Here is a 27233-nt window from a genome sequence, read left to right on the forward strand (position 1 = left end):
TCCTAGTTTATGGATAACAAGTAGTTTCTTAGCCCTAATAGTCAGCACTGGAACTTAGGTATATAAGATACATCTGTACATATGTATCTCATGTGTCCAAGAAATCAATTTCCTCAATAAACCTACAAGGTATTACTATCTACAGTATAGGAGTAAAGGAATTCAAATTGTTTATAGCACTGTGTCACACAGCTAATGATGACAAACCTAAGATTAGAGCCCTGGACTCTTTACCAAAGTAGATTTTGTGGATTGGGTACCAACAGTTGTATAGCCATGCTTATTCATGAGAGTTATGTGGGTTATATATACTCGTCTCTCTCTCTCTCTCTCTCTCTCTCTCTCTCTCTCTCTCTCTCTCTCTCTCACACACACACACACACACACACACACACACACACAAACACACACACACACACACACACACACAATATGAGAGTGATGCCAAATTAATATTCCTAAAACAGACTGACCATCAATTCCATTTTGAGGAATTCAGTATCTGTTCAAAGACGATTGAATGGATATTAGACCCATCAAAGAAGTCTTCTAGGACAAACTAAGATGCCAAAATATCATCACATGATAATTAGAGATTCCATAATAAAAGCTAATTTTGAGTCTTTATTTTTTGCCAATGAACTTTTAAAGTAAACATTATTCATATTCCAATTCCTTAAGCTGACTTCATTGATCAAGCTATCCCACTCATCAGATATTATTATCATAGTGAATGGATGAGAAATAAATACCCATTACTTGCTCTTGCATGAAGAATGAAATTGTTTAAGTAGACCAAACTGCAGGTTGAACTAGTATATGTTTTGACCTGACTCTTCTATTAAAACCTCTCAGGTTAAGTGAAATGGTACAATGACAGAAAAACTTTAAATTAATTAAAAATCAATCATTTATCAGTGTTGCTGTAGTCAGAGGTCCAAATAATTCTCAAGAATTTTAAAAGAGAGGGAAGCTTCAAAATTTCACCTCATTCAAATTATCAGAAAATTTCAAAAGGCCAATGTATCTAAATATTTTGGTGTTAATGTAACAAATGCCCTTATTTAAAGAGGGTAAGTGACCATGACACTGAAGTCCTATAATTTATTTCATATTTATAATATATACAAATTACATAAGAGACAATTTTCTTCTTATTGATATTCAAATAATAACATGGATTGGTTTCATTTATTATGAAATAATTAAAAAAAAAATCAATGAACTCTTTTCCTAAATGCTATTTTTGTGAAATTTCATATATTTGTGTAAGTTCATGATTTGAAATTTAATTGTTTGGTAATCAATTTTTAAGGTTTCTGCATGAAGATATTTTTATGTTACAACTTGTTTTACTTAATATAGAACATGTGATATGATTTTCATATGTACAGAAAAATCAAGTTATAAGATTTTTTACTATAATTCAAGCTTAGCATGAATTATGCATTTATTTTATTTACTATATTAAGAACCATTTGTGAAAAGCATCATTTGTTGTAGGTTATGAGAAAACTATAAATAATGTCAATTCTTAAGGACATTGCAGTGAAAGTATAGATAGAAATTAACCAAATTAATGAATTAAAATAAGTTATAATTGTTAAAACTGTGTTTAATTCCATAAAATTCATATTTAAGTAAACACTAGAAAGAAGTTGCAAAGGGTTGACTGACCACTCTGTGGTTTTAAAGTGATGAAGAATTTAAGTAAAAATAAATGACCTTTTGGCAGAATATTCTTTTTTAAAACATTTTTTAGATGTAGATGGACACAATACCTTTATTTTATTTATTTATTTTTATGTGGTGCTGAGGATTGAACCCAGTGCCTCATATGTCCTCTGCCACTGAGCCCCAGCCCCTGGCAGAATATTCTGAAATGATTCTCTGTATGCCAAAAAACTAGCTATGAAATTATATTCTCAGACAAGGTGAAGTAATAATAAAATAGTTAAACTATTCTAATACTTATGTATCCATTAACTCATATGGTCCCCTTTGATAATACTGCAAGGTTAGTATTACTATCCATGGTGTAGGAGTGAAGAAATCAATGCCTTGAGACATTTCTTCATAGCCCAGCACCACACAGCTAAAGAGGACAAACCTGGGTTTGGACCCTTTGACTCTCCAAAATACATTTTGGGATGCATATCCACTAACTTCTGCTTCCCTCCTTTATTTTAAATGAGTAATAACAATAGTCATGGTAATTTTCAAATGCATTTTGAATAAAAAATATAGTACAGATGTTCTGTAAATGGGCTGGCTATGCTACAAAAACAAACCAGTAACACTTTTTCCAAAAATAGATGGATATGATACTGGGAATCATATTTACACATTAAGAGAGGAAGATTTGAAATGTGTTCTCAAGCACAGCACTGCTGTTTGTCAGCAGGTTCTCAGTCTTTGCAGAGGAAGCCTATGAGAAAGTAGAAAAGAGACCTCTCCTTAAAGGTGTGGTGTTAGTTAACTATGGGATATTAGATAATTATGCTATGTTACCAATTGCATCAGAATTCGGCCACATAGAACACCAACATTTATTATCTCATTTATTCATTCATGGGTGAAATGAGTCCTCTAAATGTTCTCTCATTATACCTTAATTAAGTTCACTCAATAGGTGATATTAAGATTCAGTTTCTTGTAGGATGATGGACTTGAGACTTAGAATCTCAGAGGCTGTTGTTCCTAGGATGTTCTCAGGTTCCTGTCAATGACAGCTTCTAGGGCAATTTACAACTCTCAGTCAGTGCCATCAAAATAAACACAGGAGACAGAGAATGTGTGAAAGATAAAAATTAATCCTTTTTGTAATTTTTTTTAGACATTGATGGGCCTTTATTTTGTTATTTATTTATATGTGGTGCTGAGAATCGAACTCAGTGCCTCACACATACTGGGTAAGCACTCTACCACTGAGCCTCAACCTGAACTCCATGAAATTGAACTTTCTATAACCTACTCTGAGAAATTGCATCACATCGCTTTTGCCACATTTTGGTTCAGTAGAGGCAAACTACTAAATCTAAACAACATGTAAAAACAGAGAGTAAAGCAAGCTTGTAAAAAGAAGGCAGTGATAATTATAGACCATTTTATAAAGGTTGACTATTTTATGTGACTCTTGGCAACTAAATAAGTTATTTTAAAAAGAAGAAAATTTAGGAACCATATTATCTGGCCTCGAAGTCCTGAAAATTTTGTGAGAGAAGCAAATATCTGGTGAAATGATTTAAATGCCCAATCAAAATAAAAAGTGTTCTCACTATATCCCATATAACTTTTCATTTAAACTGAGTGTTTAAAACATTAAAACACACACACATACATTGTGTGCATGTAAGAACAAGGAACAATAATTTCTACCACCACATAAAACTTTAAAGCTTAAAGAAACTTACGGAAAAATGTACCTTGTCATAGGGAGAAGAGGGATTACAGGTGGGGAAACTGCTTAAGCAAAGTCATAGAGGTATCAAAGTTCATGTTGAGATCAGATCCTGCAACCTTTGTGGGACAGTTGGATGTACAGAGGGAATAGAGGGGAAAGATTGTCTGTAGTCTCATTCAGCCACCTAAAGCTTCACTCAGAATTTAGTTTTTCCAATATGTTTTAGTCTACCCTCATTTTGTTGTTTCTACCTGTATGTCCTTTGCTTAACACCTTTCTAAAAGGCATGTACTTCTCCAACTTTTTTTTGTTGGTGGATTTGGAATGCATTTCTTTAATCCAGCACTGACTGCCTCACAGTGTATTATCTGGTTCACTGTGATTGACCAGGGAGCTGGTGACAAGGGTGAGTTGGAATTCTTTGTGGTTTCTGACCAGCAGTACCCTCCTACTCTCCTTCCCCCATTGATTGGATCACTTTTCAAAAAAGTTATAATATTTCTATGCATGCTGTTGAAAAGTAATATCCTTGGGTTGCCTTTTTTTTCTACTATTTTTCCTCTACTCCCCAACTATGATCACAAGTATCACAGTCATCTGGGATAATTTTTTTAATAAGACAGATGTTTGGGTACATTCAAGTCAAATTGGATCAGAATTTCTGGGATTATTGTCAAGAAACCTGTACTGGAAACAAGCACCCTGTGTCATTAAACAAACATCAGGTGGGGAAACTGCTTAAGCAAAGTCATAGAGGCATCAAAGTTCATGTTGAGATCAGATACTGCAACCATTGTGGGACAGTTGGATGTACAGAGGGAATGTTGCCAAACTCTCCAGTGTCCTAAAGATGAGCACAAATTGAGGGAAATAAAAATGTGAAACCTGTCACTACTCAGCATAGATGAGGTTTGATGACTGCATGGAGCAATTGCTTATGATTCTAAGCCCATGTCATTTTTTCTTCCTTCAGTTGCCCAGATAATTAACCTTCTCTTACTTTTCATAGAAGCCTTTTCATAGATTCCTGGTAGAATCTAGGTAGTTTGTCTACCATTTTCTAATTTTCTTTTATTCTTCCCCCAAGTAACTATTTGACACTAATTTGTATTCTCAAATGAAAATAAATTTTATTTATACTAGAATTGGCAACATTTCAATAGTAGTTCTAAGAGTGATACTGTGAAGAATGAATCACTTGTAAAGTTTTCAAACTATTTCATAAAGCTCTGCAGTGTATCATATAACATGGAAAAAATAATCATTAATGTCATCTCGATCATCAACTTAATTTAGAAATGTTGCCATTTTGCTCACTATTATATGCTGTGCAAATATAATGAAATCCAAATTTATGTTTTGAGAGCTTATATTTTATTTTAAACCTTCAACTGCTTATGAGTATACTAACATAATCAAACTGCTTAAGAGTACTTTAAATCAATATAATTGCTTCAACAAAATCACATGTACAACATTAATGTCAGCCTTATTTTTTACTTAAATAGTATCAGTTTTCTCAGGAAGTAAATACTACATGATGAACTTTTCACCTAATTGCTGAAATCCATATACAAATATATATTTATACAAATATGATAAAATTCCATTAACACAGAAATATTCCTTTAACCTGACAGAGTTCAAGAATAGAAAAAAATATCAAAACTATTACATTGACATGATATATCATATCTAATATATTTGTAGAGTGATATTATTAATTTAGCATGAACTTTTAGAAGAAATGTCTTTATCTTATACATCTTTGATTCCAAGGTATATTACACATTATGAACTACATGGATATGTTTGTAATTAATATATTGTGAATGTTCAACCTTTCTTGAAATATATTACATATTAACAATTTAAGTCACCAACACTACATTATACCTTCTATTCATTAGAGTCTCAAAACTATTCATCATGAGTATAAATAAGACAGCAATATTTTAATATTTTTTCATTTATTTATTCCTTAGTGTATCTTAACATGCCATTTTTAATGTTTATAAAACAAAAAAAACCTTTATTAGATGGGCTTATGGAATAATGACCATAAAGCACAGTATACTGTAAAAAAAATAGCATGTTAAAATGTCAATCAAAAGAAAGCAAAGAAGGAGGGTGCTGTGGGAGCAGAGAGAAAGGTATCAGGGAGTACCTCCACAATAATGCTGCATGTTAACTATAATGTCAGGGAAAAGATATTAAAATTTTAGTATATTGGATACTAGAAATATCATCAATTTCATTCTTGATTGGAAAAAGCACTGATACTAAGAATAAAGTAATTGAATATAAAAGAAATAAGTATATGGAAAATATTTAGGGTGAGTAAAAGGTGACACTTTTTTGTATTTGTCTTTGTCTCTCTCCCCATACTTTTCTCATCCCTATAATAAAGATAATCAAGGTGAGAAAAAATTAAGGTTTGTGTTCTGTTCCAGCCTATGTGATATTTCAATATTATTATGAAGAGGTAAAAGCTGAAAAAATAAAATAGAAGTATGAATTGTATTTTTGAAAATGTATGCTGATTGAAGAATAATTAAAAGGATTTAAGAAAAGCAAGTTTGGAGAACAGTAGAAAAAGCTAAAAAAAAATTTGTTATAATTTAAGACAAAAACTTTAGTGTTCTATGAAGCATTGACAGTGGATGAAAATGGAAAGATTAAAATGATGAAAATTGAAACTCATTTAATGTGAAAATACAGGGTGGGAAGTGAGATATCAGTATTAGGGGTCAGGTTTCAGGTAGGAGATAGGAGTAAGGAGTGCAGTAAACTGATGTAGAACAGAGAAACAGAAATAATGGTGTTTTGCAAATTCTGAATTTAGTTTTGAACATAAAGGGTAGAATATGCTTGTTCCTCATACAAATCATTGCCATCATTTGTGTATACTTGTCATAATTCAGTAACAATTTAGCTTTGAAAAATATATTTGGTGGGGCTGGGGTTGAGGCTCAGTGGTGAACCCTCACCTAGCATGTATGAGGTGCTGTGTTCGATCTCAGTAGATATATGTGTTTATCAGCAAAATAGATTATAAGTGAGTATGAAAAAGAAAAGTTAAGTAAACTGAAAATGTGCCCTTAGAAGAAAAAAATGATGAGGAGGTAGAAGGACAAACAAGACATGAATGCATAGAAATGAACAAATATTTTTAAGAGATATAAACCACATTTTGAATAATCAAGAAATTATAGAAGAGGCTAAAACACAACTGATTATTTTGTGCATTATATTCTTATTGCTTTTGCATCTTAGTTGATTACAATGAAAGAAAACTACATAGAAATATAAACTATTAATGATTTATTAAATCTCTGTAACTGGGTGTTTCAGAAATTTAATTACTTACCAAAGGACATTTGTTAATTAATTTTGGTATAAAATCATCTTTATTATAAAATTAATATTAGTGAATTTTATGTGTTTTCAAAATTCAAATATTTCAAATTATTTATTGTTCATTTATTAATTTTATTTACATTTATCTTTAACTAATACATTAAGGTCTAAAGAGTATACATATTTGTGGAATAACAAGTAATATCTCAAAATCTTTGAACTTGTGTAATATTTATATCAGGATCACTATATCTATTGCCTGGACATTAATCATTTCTTTATGGTGAAAACAGAATCCTTTCTCTAGCTTTCTGAAGTATACAGTATAATTATCTCTATTTCTATTTTTATTGTCAAAAGTAATAGAATTTCATTTTGTTTTCATGGCTGAATAATATTCCATTGTAAATATCTACCAAATTTTCTTTATTTATTTATCAAGTGTTGCACTTCTGTTGTTTCCTTTTCTTGGCTACAGTAAATGTGGCAGTGTATTTTTTCTTTTTGACATACTTATTCCATTTCCTTTGTGTATATACCCAGGAGTGGAAATATTATATCATATGGTAGCCCAATTTTGAAGTTTCTGAGGGATTATTATTCTGTTTTCCTAAATGGCTGTACTAGTTTACATTCCCATCAACAATGTGCATGGGGTCCTTTTTTTCTATTTTCTCCCAGCACTTGTTATCTTTAGTCTTTTGATGACAGCATTCTTGCTGGGATGATGAAATGCCTCATTGTGGTTTTGATTTTTTTCCCTGATGATTAGTGATGTTTAGCATTTTTTCTTATCCTTTGTTGACCATAAAATATTAATCTAATGTTGTTGTAATTATTATAGAGGCAGTAATTTGAGAATAACCTTTTATATTACAAATGGTTTTACATAAAGTAAAATAGAATTGATAGGTGTATAGATTTTATTAAGCATGGATTAATTCAGGGAACATACACTGAGAACCAAGGAATCAGTGGGGCATGATCCATACAGTTTTCTTGTCTTGTCTACTCCATAGAAACTGTTTTAGCTTTTCAGCTTAGTCTGTTTTTAATACTATATTTATTTGTTTGTATATTTAATTGAGTATCATGTACTAGCACTGTGTTATATTCTAAATGTCAAGATAAATATGGCACAGTTCTTGTCCTCAAGGAATTCAAAGTATCTAATACTTCATATTATTTTAAATTTATATATGTATAATTTACTCTTCATACTGTTTTCATTATGAAAAAAAAAAAAGATTAGTGGTATTATTAGGGATTTCTTTTCCTTTGGAGATCACATTTTGTATCCAGAAGCACAGAAGGTAATATTTGACTTTACCATAGGCATCTATGAATAATTTAAATCCTTTTTATGGATTGCTCAGTCTAGTTGCAGATCACACCACTAAACAGAGATATTATTAAACATAGTTTAACTTGACTTGCAATTTAGAAGTGAACTGCTTTAAAGAGGAAAGCCAAAGAAAGCCTTTATTATTCACTCATTTACATGTATCATACTCAGTTTGTACAATTATAATTCAGTTTTTGGTATAAAAGGCTACAATTCCAATTTTGAAGTGATTGTAGTTATAATTTAGTACACAATCACAAAATGGAATTTTCACTCATATAGCTATTCCAAAGCTCTTGTCATTTTTAAATAAGGAAGCAAAGTAGCTCCCATGTTTATTAATATAACCAGAACCTGGTATTTGTTAGAACTTTACAATTTTCAAAACATTTTGTATTAGACTTCTCACTTGGTTCTAAGAAATGTTGCATTATTTGACTATATTTATTGAGTATCTACAGAGCTGAATACTGCAAAACTCTCTCTTGGCTCTGAAAGGGGTTTCCCCATAACATGGTGGCTGGAGTGCATTAAGAGGTGACTTGTGGAAGAGAGGTGATAATTGCCTGGGCAATCTCAGGCAGCATGCCTTCTTGCTCTTCAGTTCCTTCATAGACATCTCAGATCTCAGGATTTGATAAAAACACTGAGGAGACTCAGAATTCTGCTTTGGCTTCTGCAAAAATCTTAGGGAAGATTCTGCCCATTTTCTCACCTATTCATAGATATAAAATTTTCGAATTTTGTAGATCACTAGGACACTATGGCAAATTTAATTCTGGTACAGAGTCTCAAGGTACTATGTAAAAGAGAGCTCTCCATAAATGTATCACCTTCGGTTTGCTCTCTATGAAACCAATTGGCACTGAGAAGACCTGGGAGAGAATAGTACAGTTACATGAATTTTACATTCTCTTTAGGTAACAGTCTTATTTATCTAGGATTATCAATGTTATATATAAAGAATAGTCACTAGTGACCTGTTTCTAAAAGAGATTTCTGATTTAATTTCCAATTGATAACAGGCAGACTAGAGTTATGGGAACATGAAGGGAATAATTTTATTAAATGTACTAATTGTGTTAATTCCCACATACTTTCTTTTTTTAAAAACCAATTTACCTGCAGTCCTGCCTGGCTTAAGTTGACAGAATATGTTAAGAGTCCTCAGCACACTATCTATTATATGAAGGAAAAATGCAGACCCAAATGCCAATTAGAATACAAATTATTCTCTCTGAAAAGGGGGGCTTTTTACACATACCAGATCCTGTAATTCAGGATGAAAAGTATAATCCACCCAAATCATAGAATCTATAAGAACAGCTTCCTGTGAGTACAGGCAGCTTGGTCCAAAGTGACCTACAGTTGTGATGACAGTGAGGACTTGAAAGTCCAATGTCATCCTGCTATCAGTCAAGACAAGAGGTGGACCTGGGTAGGATTCTCTGGAAACTTCCCTGGGATCCCCAATAAAATTAAAGACAGGAAAGGAAATATTCTCATTCTCTGAGAGGACCAACCCACCTTTTGCCTTGAGAATTTTCCCCTTTCCTATCACCACCTAGCTGGACTGACGATGAACAGGGATCAAAGGAGCTGACTGTATCAATAATTAAGAAAATGGTTAATTAACCACACAGCACAGAAACATAAGACAGGATGGCTCAGCTCGGTGACCCCAAGGGTCAGCTCCAGCCATGGAAAGACAAAAGAGTGAGCGCACGGGAAACTTTCTGTTTAATGGGGAAAAGATATTCAAGAATATTCCACCCAAATAAGGCAAGGATTGGGTTTCAGGGCGTTGCCCATTCCCACTAGGTAATGCCCAGGTAGGGCTTGAAGTGGGCTCTGTTGCTGAGCTAGGGGGTAAAGGCCTTTGTTTATAAAATATACTGGTCTGTACTTTTGCTTTCTTGTGAAGTTTCTGTTTGGCTTTGTGATAAATGTTTCCTCTATTTTGAAGAATTTACACTATTTGGTTTTTAAACGTTTGATAGAATTTCTAGTAAAGACATCTGGAAAAAGGCTTTTAATTGTGAGGAGATTTTTCATTATACCTAAATTTTCATACCTGTTTTAGGAACACAAATGTTTTCTATTTCTTCTGTCAGTTTTGATCATTTGAATCTTTATAAGAATTTGACCATAATTTTTTTTACTATTTTTTGCAATAAAATGACTTATCATATTTCTTTACAATATTTTGTTTTGTTTATGATTAAAATATATTTCTTATTTTATTCTGATTTTGGTAATTTTTTTCTTTTTCCTTATTTTAAAGTTGTACTTTAAATATGAATAAGCAATTCAAATTCTCATTCACTGAGTGAGCATGAGAACAGACTGCAATATCGTTTAGGATTTGGACAAACATCTGACAAAATATTTTGAAGGCATGAGAGACAAATACAGAATACTTTCTTTTATTTCTCTTCTTTCTTTCTTTCTTTTTTTTTTCTTGGTACCAGGGATTAAACTCAGGGGCACTCAACCACTGAGCCACATCCCCAGCCCTATTTTGTATTTTATTTAGAGAGAGGGTCTCATTGAGTTGCTTAGTGCCTTGCTATTGCTGAGGCTTGTTTGACCCTCCTGTCTCAGCCTTCAAAGCAGCCATATGTGCACCCTGCACCTGACCAGAATTATATCTTGGTTATCATAAATGGACCACAAATTATTAATTAACAGATAATTAAAATATAAACAAAGTAGACTAATGATAATGGAAATTTAAACGGTCTATTAGGAACATCACAATTATGTGTGACATCAGTTGTTTAATGTTTACTAAGCCAATAATTGAATTTGTTTTTTAAGTATTAAATAATAACTAAACCCTGTATAATTTTGTTGTCAAATATTTGGTCATTATACTCTTGCTGAATCAAAGTTAAATGAAATTTCATTATTGCTCTGTGAAATATAGATTAGATCGGTCAGAAAGAAAATATGTCATTAATTTGTCAACATACTTTAGTAAATTATATACCTAAATGAAAGAATGCTGCATTACTTTTATAAATTATATACTAAAAATTTCAAGGCTTATTAGACTTCAGTAGTTCTCAAACAGAGATGTTTCTTCCTACCTAGCTTGTCACTAAGGAATTCAGTATATTGTTTTTAAGCCCTTAATTATGAAAAAAATTAAAAATGTATTTAATAGAGAAAAAAATGACAGAATTAAATCCATAAACCCATTACTCATTTTCAGCAATATGAACATGCTGTTGTTATTGTTTTTCCTCTATCCTTGATTGAACATTTATTTTATGGCTTTTGCAATGCTGGCTTCTGACATTTAATTTCAGGAAATCTAGGTGTCCTGCAGTGCACAGAATTGTTTCACACAACAAAGATTTGTCTTAGTTAAAACGCTTAAAGCATCCCCTGGAGAAACACTATTAATAATAAGTTACTACAGTATTGATGTTTTTTTTGTGACAATTTACTCATAGAAAACATCAACTAAAATGACATTTTAGGGCAATAATTAAATAATTCAAAGAATACCCAGAATTTTTGATGAATGAATGTAGGCCTGAATTCATTTTGATAACCTTTTTATATATTATAAAAGTAGATTGTTAAGATAAATTCAATTGAGGGATAAGACTTGTCTCCTCTTGAAGAAATTCCCTCTCATTCTAACCTAATGAAATAAAACTCCTACCCTAGAAAAAAGTGGAAAAGAAATTCTCCTCTTTATGTGGGCTCTGGACTTGAACCCACTTTACCATGTAAAATAGGAAGTAGACTGTTTCCCATAGTCCAGATGTTGAACAGGTTGTCATTCTTCTTAACAGCAAAATCTAAGACATAATATAAATTATTTATCTACTTTAAGTGGCTGTATAATTATCAGCGTGCTTTTTAAAAATAATAATATATAATAGAATTGAGAAGCACTAAGGAGCCAGAACATCTGATTCCAAGTCAGCATTTTTACCTTCAATTGTGGTTTTTGGAAAAGTCACAACTCGCCAACTTTTTTAAGAGTTCCACATGCATAATAGGGTTGATGATAGTGTCTATATAATAGTTACCATGAACCATAAATGAGTTAATCTGTATAATGTGTTTTAGAATGTTGTTGATTCATTGTTAATTTTTTAAAGTATTAAGCATTTGTTTTATTTTTATTGTTGATATACAGTTTCTTTAGAAATTTAAACCAAGTTTAGCAAATTTACTGACTTTTATCCCTATTCTGCACTACATAAATGTAAGTACTAATAAAATAACTGTCTCTAGCTAATCTCCACAGAATGTAACTGGTCATAAGAATAATAAGAATTTCACCAAAACATTGAAAGTTATGTAAAACATCATCTTATTTAATACAACAAATCTATGAGGTAGGACTTATTGATATCCTGTGTTTTACATGGGGAAACTCAATGAAATAACTGAATAAGAAAGATTCAATAACTTTTGAAAACTAAGCCAAAGTTTTTCTTATCAAATTAGTTAGTATGCTTTCACCAATGTCAATGTCTACATCATATGTATTTTCACAATCATTCTTCAAGATTAACAACATATTTTTCATAATTACACCAAGTATCCTCATTTCATATATTCTCTGTCCATACTGGTATACATGAGTAGATTTCACAGTGACATATGGCAACATGTAGATATTTTTTGTGTTAACGTTCAACATTTTAAAATTTCTTTCTACTGAATTTTATAGACTTATGACAATCAATCATTCAAAATATTTGTGTACTCATTTTTTTAAAGCTTTCCAGATAGAGGTGTATAAGAATATTTTGAATTTTCAATAACACTATAGAAGAATTTAACTTCTTCTACAGAAGAATCAAGACAGAATGTATGGTAGAATATATACCTCTTTCAATTTTCATACTCCTGGACTTACATTTTTAACTCCCCATTCTTCTAGCTGTGTGATCTGGGTAGGCCTTTAAAAATTTGAGACAACTGATTCGTCTGTAAAATCTTTTTGTTTTTTTTTTTTTTTTAGAGAGAGAGTGTGTGTGTGTGTGTGTGTGTGTGAGAGAGAGAGAGAGAGAGAGAGAGAGAGAGATAGAGAGAGAGAGAGAATTTTAACATTTATTTTTTAGTTATCGGCGGACACAACATCTTTGTTTGTATGTGGTGTTGAGGATCGAACCCAGGCTGCACGCATGCCAGGCGAGTGCGCTACCGCTTGAGCCACATCCCCAGCCCTCATCTGTAAAATCTTAAAGGTAAATTTTGTATGTTGTAAGCTAAAACTTACAAAATATTAAAGTATTATGTTAAAATGTTATAAATAATTATTTATAACATAATACTTCTATGTTTTGTAAGTAATACTTTTATGTTTTGTAATAAATTATTTAGAGCATCCTTCAGCAAATGACAGGTAGCAAAGGGTAAGTTATTAGGTTGAACCCAAACCCTGTGATGAGATTTTAACTGATACCTTTTCAGTTGAGATTTATTTTGATACTGTAGAAAGAACCTATTCTCTAACAAAAGTTTGCTTATTCTTTTCTTTCATATAATCAACAAGTAATTTCAGGATATCCTAGCTTTCTATGATATTCCTTGATTTTACTCCCTTAAAGCTGTTTTCCTAATTATAACTTATGTAAAGCAATTTCTCTTTCTTCTTGATACTCATCATTCTTTTATTCAGGAAGAAACTTCTGAGATGATTAATTTCAAAAGGGTCATTTAAGATGTAAAACATGGCAGAGAGTAAAATTTTTACTACATTTGTAAAACTTAGAAAACTATATTTTTTAATCTAATAAAAAATATTGCTAATGGCAAAGATTACTCTTGTGAACTAATCCTGGTAAGATAGGTAAGTGATTCCACCAGAAATGCCCTAAACTTATAAAATGCCAGCTAAGTGGTTGGTCTTACCTAATGGTGAGTTTCAGGGATGAACCCTGGTAATATGCCTTGTTTGTGTTCTGACACCTAAGCATCAGTGTCGCACTGATGTTCTTTATTGAAGAAAGAATAACTAAAACAATTTTAATCATAATTTATGTTTTTATGTTTCAACAGGTAATCCATTATTAAACAGCAAAGTCAACATACTAATTAATGTCTTAGATGTCAATGAATTTCCTCCAGAAATATCTGTGTCATATGAGACAGCCATCTGTGAAAATGCAAAACCAGGACAGGTATCTTACAAATAGTGTGAATCAAGAGTATATAAAACTATTGGTGGTACACACTTGTAATTTCATTGACTTGTGAGGCTGAGAAATGAAGATAACAAGTTTGAGGTCAGCCTCAGAAATTAAGTGAAACCCTATTTCAAAAAGAGAAAAGTGAAATGTAACTCATTGATAAAGAAACCCCAGGTTCAATCCCAGAACCCACTGCCCCATGCCAAAAAAATGTTTAAAGACACATCATATGTGTATATTTTCAACTCTAAGTCCAGACATATATACATGGGCATATACTCATATTTCAGAACAAGTCCTCATAAAATAAATCATAAGAGATATTAAACTTGAGTGGATTATGGTGAATAGGGATGTGAAAATAATCCCATGGGGAATAAAGTTTTGATTTCCTAGCAAGTTCTTTGGATTATGCATTCTGCCATTTTTGTACTCTCTTACTGTGGCTTTTCTAAAAAACTTAACTGTGAGCAAACACTCTATGCTGATATATTGATGTAAACTTCAATCACTTTTAAATAACATAACCACTTACTTAGGTAAATTGAATGAGTTTTAATTCTTGAAATAAATTTTACATTTGAAACAATATTTTTAAAGGGCACGCTTTAAAATTTACTGTCTTTCAATTTGTGCATGTAATACTACTTAGTAGATTATTTGTCCAAAAGCTGTGCACCAGTGATATGTACTATCAATATAACTATTATATTAAGTTTAAATAAAATTTAGAGCCCATGTTCACTCTAGTAACATTTCAAGTGCTCAGTAATTGTATGTGTCAAGCAGACACCATTTTGATGAGTAAAGTTACATTTTCATAAGCATGGAGAATTCTAGATTGACTGTGTTGTCCCAATCATTCATAGATGATGTGAGGAAATCACTAAATGAATTACACTATTACATATTTTCATTATGTTACCTCAAATAAGAAATCTGCATCATTAATTTATAATAGTCACAGAATGGATTAAACCTTATCACCTTGAAAGCATCCACAATATGGATGTCTGTTTCACTTGTTCTTCTCCAATGTTTTTAATAGTAGATGCTACATAAGTATTTGAGCATAAATTAATTTTTTTTGCTATTTGGAAAATTAAAAGAAGTTTACAAAACTTCTACAAATTAACTATTTTTTCACTTTTGAGGAGCTCCACTGTGCCAAAGTATATAAAAAAGCCATTTTTTGTCTTCTGGATACTTAGGAATATCAATAATATCAGACTAATCAAAATCTTATAATGTTCCAAATGAAATTAGCCTCTGGGAACAGAGCTCTATTTAGCTCTATTTGTCTAATAAAGTAAAAGATTTGAACTACTGATACAAGTCCATGTTACTAGAGATCAATCAGATTTTCTTATTTGTGGACAAAGTAGTGAAAAATCTGTTGTGTTCTTGTGAATTCTATATCAAAAAATATCTTTTGGGTTTTTGTGTCCTACTCCTCCATACTTATGTTCAATGCACAGTGCTGAAATGTCCCTTGAGTTTGCAGGGTGTGTGATATATTGCCATTTTCTGCTTTGGGTACCCAACTATAGTGCCCCTGGCCTACAAACCATGCATAGAAAATAGCTCTCTCTTCTGGATTATTCTTGAATATATATAAAATACATATATGTATATATATATATATATATATATATATATGTGTGTGTGTGTGTGTGTGTGTGTGTGTGTGTGTGTGTACTTTTCTAAAAAGGAGAGAAATAGTAGGGAATAAGTTGGTCTTATGTAAGCCTGTGAAAATTTATGTGAGAGATATTTTCTTCAGGGCAGTGCTATCCAAATAACGTTTCCAGATAAATGAATGTCTTTAATAGTTTCTATATGCTGTCCTAAGATGATTTTCTTTCTTCAAAAATATTTTCTTGATATTTTGTTGTTAAATATTTTTTTTAATTTTATAGTGGCACTAGCTAACAACATTAAGAAAACAAAATAAAAATTAACAATCAAATATTGGTCCCTAAGTAATGTACAGAACTTTTAGGGGTGAAATTCTATGATTGGAGTACATTGGTCTGAGTCTAAAAAGTTAATTTTTCAGGATATGTATCAAGATTCTTTCTAAATTATCATATTCCATTGTTTAATGATGAATTATAAAAGTCTCATTTATGACAATTATACAAGGAAAATAAATTCTGTGCAAAGAATTTGCACTATGGTAAGAAATTAAAATTTCAAATCCAGAATCCAAAATCCCTAATTTTGTTACTAATGCTGCACTGATACATAAATGCCAATAACAGCTGTGATTCATGTATCCATCATTTAGGTATCTCTCTGTGTGCCCAAATATATGGGAAAGTAAATTGTAGTCAGGAGACTGGATTTAACCAGGAATAAAAACAAGAAATAAAACAAAATTCAAAAGCATCAGTTTAATAGCATCAGCCATGTGATGAATATTTTACACAATTATGGCAGGTTACCATAATTGAATATAACTTCTTCCTCTGCCAGATTGAAATTTAGTTCAAAAGCATGATCCTCTGATCAGCACACATCCTTTGTCTTTTCCCACACATGCTTCCTGAAATTAGTCTGTCTGGCACACAGCTATTGGATATGTTGATTTTAAAGTGCCTGGAAGCCATTCTGATTTTGTTTTGTTTTGTTTTGTTTTGTTTTTGGTGGAATGGAATTCATATTCTTGTGCATGCTAAGTAAGCACTCTACCACTGAGCTGCCTGTCTAATCACTTAAAGCCATTGTAACTTGCTTATCTATGTAGTGAATTATGAATGTTATAGTTTGGCTCTGAGAAATTACTTTTTGATTATTTTCAAATTTAAGAGCATCTTACTGAAATATCAGGAATTTAACTACGTGCTACTTTTGGTGACAGTGAAGAACATTTTTTGAAATAGAGATTGTAATGCTTATTATGGAAAACTATAATAACATATTTTGGTTCCTAACCAATGAAGGAAAATTAACGTAACAACAGAAACAATATACACATTCTTTCTTTCTTTCCCATTGTTTTATACATGAAAATAAAACTCATTCTAACAAACAACAGTTCTAAAATTTTGCTATTTCTAGCACTTTTAGATAATCAAATATTTTGTTTCCAGTAAGCAGCTTCATGTTTAGGCTGGCAAGAATTTAATTCATCTAATTTAAAATGCAAACAAGTACATTTTAATTTCATTTTGCTTATTAGTGAGAATTTTCAATGCTGTTAAGCTTTTCAGTTTCACATATATTGATTTAGAATTAACCTGTGTCCTATAATTGAGCCTGCTATTAAAACCTGTAAACATTTATAGAATTGTTAATAAAAATTATGTGTGAGTAATTGGCCTGTTGAAATGAATTCAAAAAGTATAATTTCTGTAGCATGCTTCATTAAATGGATTTATAAACCTGTTATGTAAAGTTCCTTTCAAAACTGATTGACTTCAAGTTTAATCTTAACTTTGTTTCAGATAATTCAGATAGTCAGTGCTGCATATCGAGATCTTTCACCTGCTTGGCAGCAGTTCTCCTTTAGATTATCCCCTGAGGCTGCCATCAAACCAAATTTTACAGTCCGTGACTTCAGAAGTAAGTATAAACACTTAAAGATTTACCTTTTTCAAGTAGCTTTTTCAAAGGGCACACATAGAGGAATCAATACTTTTCCTAAAAGCATTCAATTTTGTAAAATAAAGAAATCCACATATGAGAAATCCAACATTGCCTAAATAGTAATAAGTTAAATATTTAATCTATATGGATCTATCTAGAAGGCCAATGTATTTCCACCATACAAAGGAATGTCTCTTAATGAGACATGCATGTAAAAAGCTACCAGACAAATTGAAAGTTGTCCCTATCAAATATATCCTTTGGCTCCCATGCATATTTCTTGTACATACAAATAGGTAACTCTATAGTATCTGTTTTATTTTAATAACACTCAGTATAGCACTGGATACTAATGTAGATATTGTAATTAGAATGATTCCCAGGCCATACCAAAATGGTTGACGCTCAGAAAATTGTACCAAACGATGAGAACTTCACCGTGCTTGTATTAAATTCATGTATACAAAGTATGAAACATAATGGTTATAATATATTACTGCCACTATAATTTTGTTATCCCCTCATATACCATGTTTACACTTACTTTCTACTACTATTCTGGCCAGCATTGCTACTACTTCTGCAATTACTATTGCATGTGACACTATTATATCCACTACAAAAAACATAAAGAATACTGGATTTCAGATGCTTCTCAATGTATGATAGGATTATGTCTCCATAAACTCATCATAAAGTTGAAAATATACTAAATTGACAATGCATATCATATACCTACCCTACTAAACATCAGGAATTAGCATATCCTATCTCAAATGTGTTTAGAACAGTTTGTTAATCTGCAGTTGGTCAAAATCATCTAACAGATTGTCTATATTAGAATAAAGTTTGGAATGTATCATGCAATTTTTAAATATCATACTAAAAATGAAAAGGGTAACAATTTCATACTATGGGTATGCTTTCATACAACATATGGACTAAAAATATTTAACCATGAATTTGGAAACTGTCTATATTAAGGTTTATGTGTTCTCTATTAAGTAATTGCAAATTATAGTTTTGCTTTTTTGCCTTTTTGTTTGTTTTTGTTTTTTGCTTTGACATTTTTATCTCTTAATTTTTTTTTTATTTTACAAATAAAGTGAGCACTAGAGTTTAAACTTCAGGGGCACTCGACCATTAAGCCACATCCCCAGCCTTATTTTATATTTTATTTAGATACAGGTTCTTACTGTGTTGTTTTGAGCCTTGCCTTTGCTGGGGCTGGCTTTGAACTTGTTATCCCCCGTCTCAGCCTCCTGAGCCACTGGGATTACAGGCATGTGCCATATTGCTCCTGGCTTTAAAATTTCTATATGCTAAAAAAATAAGAATTAAAATACCAATTTTTATAATATTGGGTAGTGAGAAGCTAAAGTTTTAATAAATTCTGTTTCTAGAACTAAGTACTTAAATTATAATGGGATGATAATGATGGTGATTATTGGTAGACGCCCAAGGATGTTTTGAGAAAACTGGGTTTGCTTTAAATAATTACAGAAAGAAATTGGAGTACCCATGTATTGTCACCAAAGAAAGTTGAGTGAGAATGACTGAAGAACAGCTGTACATGAAACAGCACCCCAAAGTTGAAGGATTTTATGAATAAAGCAACCACATGTTTTATTATGAAAATGGTAAAACTTCTGAGAACAGAAGTAGACAATATTTATAGTTTTCAGTTAGAGCAACTCATCTAAAATAGAGCTGTCCAAAACAAATCAGGTCATTATGTTCACACTATTTATAAATAAGCTAAAGATATAGTAATTCAAATAGAGTAATTTTATAAGTCATTGAAAAGTTTATGCAACAGTATAACATGTTCAGATTTTCATTTTGGGAAGATCAGTCTTATGTAATATGGAAAAGACATGAGAGGGAGAAAAGATTAGTCCTGGCACCTTTGCATTATCGGGTGAGACTGGCTGTGAAGATGAAGACAAGAGGATGGAGAAAGAATTCATAGAGCCCAATGCAGGATGCCCTTGGTTTAATTCATGAATATAATGCAGACAAATCAGATTTCCAGATCATAAGATTGACGCTCATATCACTTACTCACTCTGAGTATCTGCTATGCCCCCCTAATCCATCTTTATTGGAAGACCAAGATAATCATGATAATATGGACCAGACCCTCTGGTCTCAGGAGACTGCACATATACCTGCTACAGAATTTAAAGTCAATTATTGCTCTTCTTTACTGCAAGCTATATTTGTACACTTTTTAGGGTACAGAAAATGTTTTAAGTGGGGAAATGAGGTTTACTGTACCTTTTTTGTCTCACTATTGACAATGTACAATTTTCATGCAATCTATTTTCAAAAAATAATAAACTGAAAATAAATATTTTAAATATCCCAAAAGATTCTAGACACTGTGGTGCATTTCTGTAATTCCAATTATTCAAGAGGATGAGACAGAAAGATCACAAGTTTGAGGTTCTGCAAACTAGGGAGACCCGTGTCAAAATAAAAACATAAAAGGCTGGGGAAGTAGCTGGGAGGTAGAACATTCCTGAGTTCAATCCTCAGTACTGCTACAAAAACAAATAAACCTATTAATTATTTTCACTCAGGTTACAACACTTAATCTTTGTTCCTTTTCCTCAGATTCATGTAGAAAAACATCAAGTGCTGAAGATTTTAGCATTGCTTCGACTAGTCTCCATTTTTCTATCCTTATTGTCCCCACAATCATTTGACACGTAAATTTAATTGGGAGTATCCTAGTAGACACCTGGCATTTTTAAATTTTGTTTCTTAATTTTAAAGTGTTATGTCTGTAATAATAACAAAGTAATCTTACCAAAACAAACTCTGATCTTATCACATTTATACTTTGTTCATCAAGCTTCTCCATTTTTCAGTATCTTCTGTTGGCTCCATTGAGTATCTACAAACAGTACAATGTAACATAATGGAAATGATAACATTTTTAACAGACTTATATTTTATTGAGTAATATATTTTTCTAATTTTTTAAATCTATTTTCAAGTGGGAATTATGAATGTTAATATATTGATAAATAATAAACTACATGTCAATTTATTTGTAAAAATAAAACATTTGGGGGGAGTTTATTGGAAATAATAATGAAGAGTTTTCAAATAAACTAAAATTTATGCTTTCATGTATAGAAACATATAAGAAAAGAGCAAATGAATACAAAATAATATTTTCAATTGAAACATTAATTAAATTTATATGAAATGAAATTTTGGTGTCTTTTATTTCTACAAATATCACTACTATTAATTTTATTCAAGTTAAAATGATTTTCCTTTGTACTTACATTAAAGTGGTAATAGTTCATGATTTTCACAAATTGTTATGTATTTTTACATTTATAATTGGAATGTATTTTTCCATTTCTCTTTTTTTAATCTGATGTGCAAGAGTGAAAGCATTTAAATACCTACACATGCATACACACACACACACACACACACACACACACACACACACACACACACACTCATACCTGCAGTTGTCTGTTGGTATGTTAAGGATTAATTCCAGGACCCTAACACCCATAGAGTCCAAAGTTTTCAGAAATACAAATTCCTTATAAAGCATTTCATAGTATTTACACATAATCTGTGCACAGCCTTCTGAAAAATTCAAATCATCTCTATGTTACTTATTATTCCTAACACAATGTAAATGATACAAAAATAAACAGTCAATTTTACTCTTTATGTATAGCAATGGAAATTTTTTCCCATTGCTTGTTTTCTCAAATTTTCAATCCATGGCTATGGAATGTGTGAATATGGGGGGTCCATATATAAACATGTTTATTTGTTTATGTATAAATGATCCATGTAAAACACAGGAAAAATCACAAGTTTAATCTGAAAGAGTCAATAGATTTTTTTAAAAATAATCTTTTTAGTTGTAGATGGACACAATACCTTTAATTAATTAATTAATTTTTTATGTGGTTCTGAAATAGAACCCAATGCCTCACATGCTAGGCAAGCAAGAACTCCACCACTGAGCTACAACCATAGCCTCCGTCAATAGATTTTTAATGAATTTAAAGAATAGATTCTTATATAAGATATTCAACAGATTAATGCTTTAATTTTTTTGTTATGCTAATATGTGTGGAAATATTCTTTTCATCAATGACATTTTCATATAAGAAAAGAAAAAAGAGTAACCCAACGACTTCTTTTCTCATAAAACATTCTGTATTTTTTTCCAAATACGAAAGCTAATTCTTGCAGCAGACAAGATTAGTGTTTCCTCCTTCTTTAAGGATTATTTTTCTGGCAGCTTTCATGATGATATATGACATAACTAATATAAGGTTGCATTTTACCAATTCAAGAAGGTCTTCTTATACTTAGTGGATACCAACTTAAAGAGTTGAAGTGAAACTCACAGTAACCATGTTATCTGAATGTCCTGTTTTGTAGACAACACAGCTGGAATTGAAACCAGAAGAAATGGATACAGCCGCAGACAGCAAGAGTTGTATTTCCTCCATGTTGTAATAGAAGACAGCAGCTACTCTGCCCAGAGCAGTACAAACACAATGACTATTCGTGTTTGTAGGTGTGACTCTGATGGTACCATCCTGTCTTGTAATGTGGAAGCAATTTTTCTGCCTGTTGGATTGAGCACTGGCGCTTTAATTGCAATCCTACTATGCATCGTTATACTTTTAGGTTAGTTTCAACATTGATCAAGTTCTCTCTCTCACACTCCTATGTCTCTATCTCTGTCTCTCTTTCTCTCTTTCTAGAGTGGGCATGCTCTCCCTCTCAGTTTACCATGTAAATAGATTTTTGTTCAGTGAGCTGTCACTTCTTGTTATAATTTATCTATATTACAATATTTTATGAGATATATTTTTTATTTAATCCCTCATAAATCACATAATTTAAAATATAAAACTGGATTTTCAAGTTTGTGGCCTTTGCAAAATGAGATTCTCTCTAAAAATATCTATATTTTGGCAACAATTTCTCAATTCATTTTATATTCTAGTAATTACTACAATTGAATGAAAGATCCTATAGTCTTCTAAGAAATTTACTAGGTGAACAAAAGCTCTCAAATTCTGAAAAGAGAAGAAAGAAAAGGGCAGTAAAGAAATAGAATATAAAGGAATCCCCAAATTTTATTTTCTTCGGTTAAAACTGCCTTTCAGAAGCAATTCTTCTTCCAATTTTCCCACATCCCTTCACATCAAAATTTTAACTATTCCTACTCTGAAGAAAACTGACTAAAATATCTAGGCACACAACAAAGGAAAAGGACTGACGTAAAATGTGTTCACCATCTCTGTGATAGTGAATATCAATCAATTTCAGGGCTTTGCCTCTCCCATCAACTGTTCAGCTTTTCTATTTCACTTTCTAATTTATTGCCATATTCACACTAGTACAGAGAGATTTCAATTTTGCATCACTTCTTTAAAATCAAATTAGAACAGATACACTGCTGGGCAATGTGGGATAAGTTTGTATATGCATATTTTCCATTCAGGAAAAAATATTCTGAAAAAGATGAACACTTTCTAGTAACTATAGGATAGAAAGCAAAACTGTTAAACCACTTGTAGGAGGTAGAACATGGAGTAAGGAATTCGATGATACCTTGTGGGAACATGCCTCGAGACAAATGTTCATGCTGTCTTGAATGATAAAGTTGTAGTCCAATTTACATGTGTATTATTAATTACATCCAAATAACTTTCATAAGCATAATGAAATATTATTTCCTTATAATTTATAATAAATAATTATTAGTATCTATTTGTGCTGTTTATATAAAACTTAAAAGAGCACATTCAAAAAAATTCTAACATCTGGAATTGAACATAATCAATTAGGTTTAAGTTCAAATCAAGTGTTCCTTTCTCATTCTGCTCATTTGTCTTGTGACTACTGGAATTTCAGAGTAATTCCATAGCAATTTAGCAGCTCTGCACTTTCCCTATGACTTAGGGAATCCCAAAACCTAGGAGACTTATTTGATTGCCTGGGGAGAAATAACCGAGTTTCATCGTGATGAAAGAACTCTATAGTTCTATGACAAGAGTCTTCCAAACTCTTCCAATATAAGTCAAAAGGATTTTGCTCCCCTAATTATTTTTAATTGATTAAAATGAGAAGGCACATTGGGAGTGTACTGTTCTATTTGTATTGCTACCTTGAAACAGGGTAGCAAGTAACATGTCTGCTCATCATTACAAAGCCCTGAAATCTACCATGCACTCCTTCATTCTATGCTTCCTAATGCCTGCAAAATACCTGTGCTATTCTAGAGGCTGTGAATTCACTCAAACAGAGTAGTGAATATTGGCACTCTTCATCTTTCCATGGTGTCTACTTAAATATCCACTATTCTTTGACTTCTGTAACCAATCACAGACTTCACTAGGTCTGCCATTTTCATTTCCTTTGTGAGTTGATGGGAAGCCCAAGAATTCAGTGTTACTTGATTTTCTTTTAGGTGGACTTCAGGGAAGTCTAAAATAGTCTGCTTTACTGCCATGATGACTCCTAAACCAGTTTGCATTCAGGAATTCTCTATGAGGCTTTCAGTCTCTCACATACTCCCCAGGCAATCAAACAACAGTCTCTTAGGTTTGGGGATTCTCTAAGTCATAGGGAAAGTGCAGAGCTGCTAAACTTCTCTCAAAGTCTCAGTGTACAGAAGTCCTCCCTAGGTTCCCTCCCTTCTTCCAATGCCCTGACTCTAATGTTGGAGAAAGTGAAATAACCTTGTTTCATCATGATGCATTCCTCTCTACTCTCTAGTTTTATGACGAGTCTTCAAGACTCTTCCATTGTAAATGAAAAGGATTTTGCTCCCCTAATTATTTTTAATTGATTACTTCAAAAAATTATTTATTTCATTAAAAACACAAATTTCCAATTTCCAAATGAGAATACTACAATTTGGAAATTAACCATGATAATTACATCTTGCATATAATGATGATATTTAATTTTTTTTTTTTTTGTATCAATTCTTACAACTCTGTATGGTTAGAACATCCCCACCCCCACCCACCCCAGCATTTTTGTCAAACTGAAATCTAAAATATGGAAATAAAAGGGCAAAAATGATATTTTGAATAACTGTTCTGTGGTTTCTTGTTATCATTTCCAAATAAAGTTGTTGACTTCAGACAATGAGAAAAACATAAACACATACGTGCTCCTATTGATTGTAGTGTTTTTAATCTAAGACTGGAAACAGCATGCCTTGATCAATTTTAACTTTCTTGGAATGATAAATGACTCATCTGCCTTTTTTTCCCCAATTGCAATTTGTCTCCTCTCAGCCATAGTTGTGCTGTACATCGCATTGTGCAGGCAGAGGAAGAAGGATACCTTGATGACCTCCAAGGAAGACATAAGAGACAACGTTAGTCACTATGACGACGAAGGAGGTGGAGAGGAGGACACACAGGCCTTCGACATGGGGGTGCTGAGAAACCCGACAGCAGTCGAAGACTACAAAATCCGCAGGAATATCAAGCCAGACTCACTTTGCCTGCCCCGCCAGAGGCCCCCGGTGGAAGACAGCACGGACATCAGGGACTTCATCCATCAGAGGCTGCAGGAGCACGACCTGGACCCTGCTGCCCCGCCCTATGACTCGCTGGCCACCTTCGCCTATGAGGGCGCAGGGTCGCTAGCCGGGTCGCTCAGCTCCAGTGACTCTCTGGCCACTGATGCTGACCAGGACTATGACTACCTTGCGGACTGGGGACCGCGCTTCAAGGTCCTTGCTGACATGTTCGGTGAAGAAGAGAGCTACAACCCCGACAAAGTCACTTAGGGAGAGGCGGAGGCTAGGTGCAGAGCAGGAGAGATTTTTTAACAGGAGCAACAGAAGTAGACATCAACGCACGCACACACACAGGCTTTATAATGCAGGATTCTTTTGACGATCTGGTTTCTAGCAAGTGCCTGTATTTATCATACTGTCTGTTTTGGTTTATTCTGTCTACACAAGATAAATCCTATAATATGTACTTGCTTTGTTTTGTTTTGTTATTTCAGAAACACGCTGAGACAAGCTCAGGCCTATTAAATACGATTTACTGACATGACAACCTACAACGAAGATAGCTATGTGGCATCACGGTGGAAGAGTGTTAGATTTTTCTTAATTCCACTAAAGTGCCTATTGAAACTCTTATCATTTAAAGTGGTGTACCCTACACTCTGCTGTGATGTGGTTGCAGGATTCAGTGATAAAGAGGAATAAACAAAGACATCTTCAAGGAGCAATAGCACCCTGCTGACTCTTCTCATTCCTTTTGAGACAAAAAGGAAACTCTGAACTCCATCTTCTTATAATTCAAAGGTGTTTCTTTTTAAAACTATATGCCAAGACATATTTGCTTTTCCTACCCTTTCAGAAAATTGAAATAAATATAATAATATCAAATTAAATATGTAACCCATGAATTTGAAAAGCAATGTTTGATCGTAACATCAGTTCATATTAAAGAATGTTAATTAATATACTACTTTTTTTCCAAAAAAATAAAATTTTAAAAAAGAAATGGGAAAAAAATCCCTCTTTATAAAGGGAGGCCTCAGGGCTAAAATTCCACATTAAAATAAATATTGGTTTTGTTTTATACTGTAGTGGTGTGTGGAAATTGGTTTTAAAAAGTCACCAAATCATTTAAACTCTCAGTTGTAGATAAAATACGAGCTTCTATTTCTATGAATATTTTCAAAGGGAACAACAACTATTAATTTAAATAGAGAAAGAGCAATTCATTACAGTTTCTTGGATTTTATTACATTCTAGTGATTCTTTCTTGGCCAATGGAAAAAAACACATATCAAATAACATAGGCTAGATGTACAATACATCTCTAAATATTTTTTATGTTATTGAACAAATAAGTCAGGGACTTCAGAATGTTAAATCCAATGACTAAATCTTAAAAGGGACACAAATGCAAAATCAGTCAGCTGATGCACTTACTAACATGTACTTTGTGAATGCCATTCTATATTACAGCTCAGAGTTAACTCTTTGCTATCTCACAAACAACAATCCTCAGATTCATCATCCTTTACAACTTCCCTGTAAATAGATTTTCAATTTGATACAAGTTTCTAAGAAATATTCAATTTAATGAGCATATTAGTAAACTTCACTCATGTTAATTTCAACTGGATTGTATACTATTTAGAAATACACATAACGGATATTAATTAATTAAAGTTGTATATTTCTCAATATTAAACCTACAAATGTGTCTTCTGAAAGACTAACACTATGTATAATTAGAAAATTAAAGTTGTTGTAGTTCCATCTGAAATCTAAGATCAATATCTAACTATAGTTTTAAAATATCTATGAATATAT

The 27233-nt window shown here is 32.2% G+C and overlaps 1 protein-coding gene across 1 annotated transcript in view; it reads left to right on the top strand.

The window, feature by feature from the left end:
- Nucleotides 1-25679, top strand: part of LOC143387614 (cadherin-12-like) — a 229923-nt gene extending 204244 nt beyond the window's left edge. Inside the window, 4 exon segments of the mRNA XM_077108122.1 lie at nt 14142-14263; nt 17722-17839; nt 22298-22549; nt 25180-25679. Coding sequence (XP_076964237.1) covers nt 14142-14263; nt 17722-17839; nt 22298-22549; nt 25180-25679 — 992 coding nt within the window.
- Nucleotides 25680-27233: the final 1554 nt, after the last annotated feature.

The sequence above is a fragment of the Callospermophilus lateralis genome, unplaced genomic scaffold (genome assembly GCF_048772815.1).
Source record: "Callospermophilus lateralis isolate mCalLat2 unplaced genomic scaffold, mCalLat2.hap1 Scaffold_146, whole genome shotgun sequence".
Taxonomy (NCBI): Eukaryota; Metazoa; Chordata; class Mammalia; order Rodentia; family Sciuridae; genus Callospermophilus; species Callospermophilus lateralis.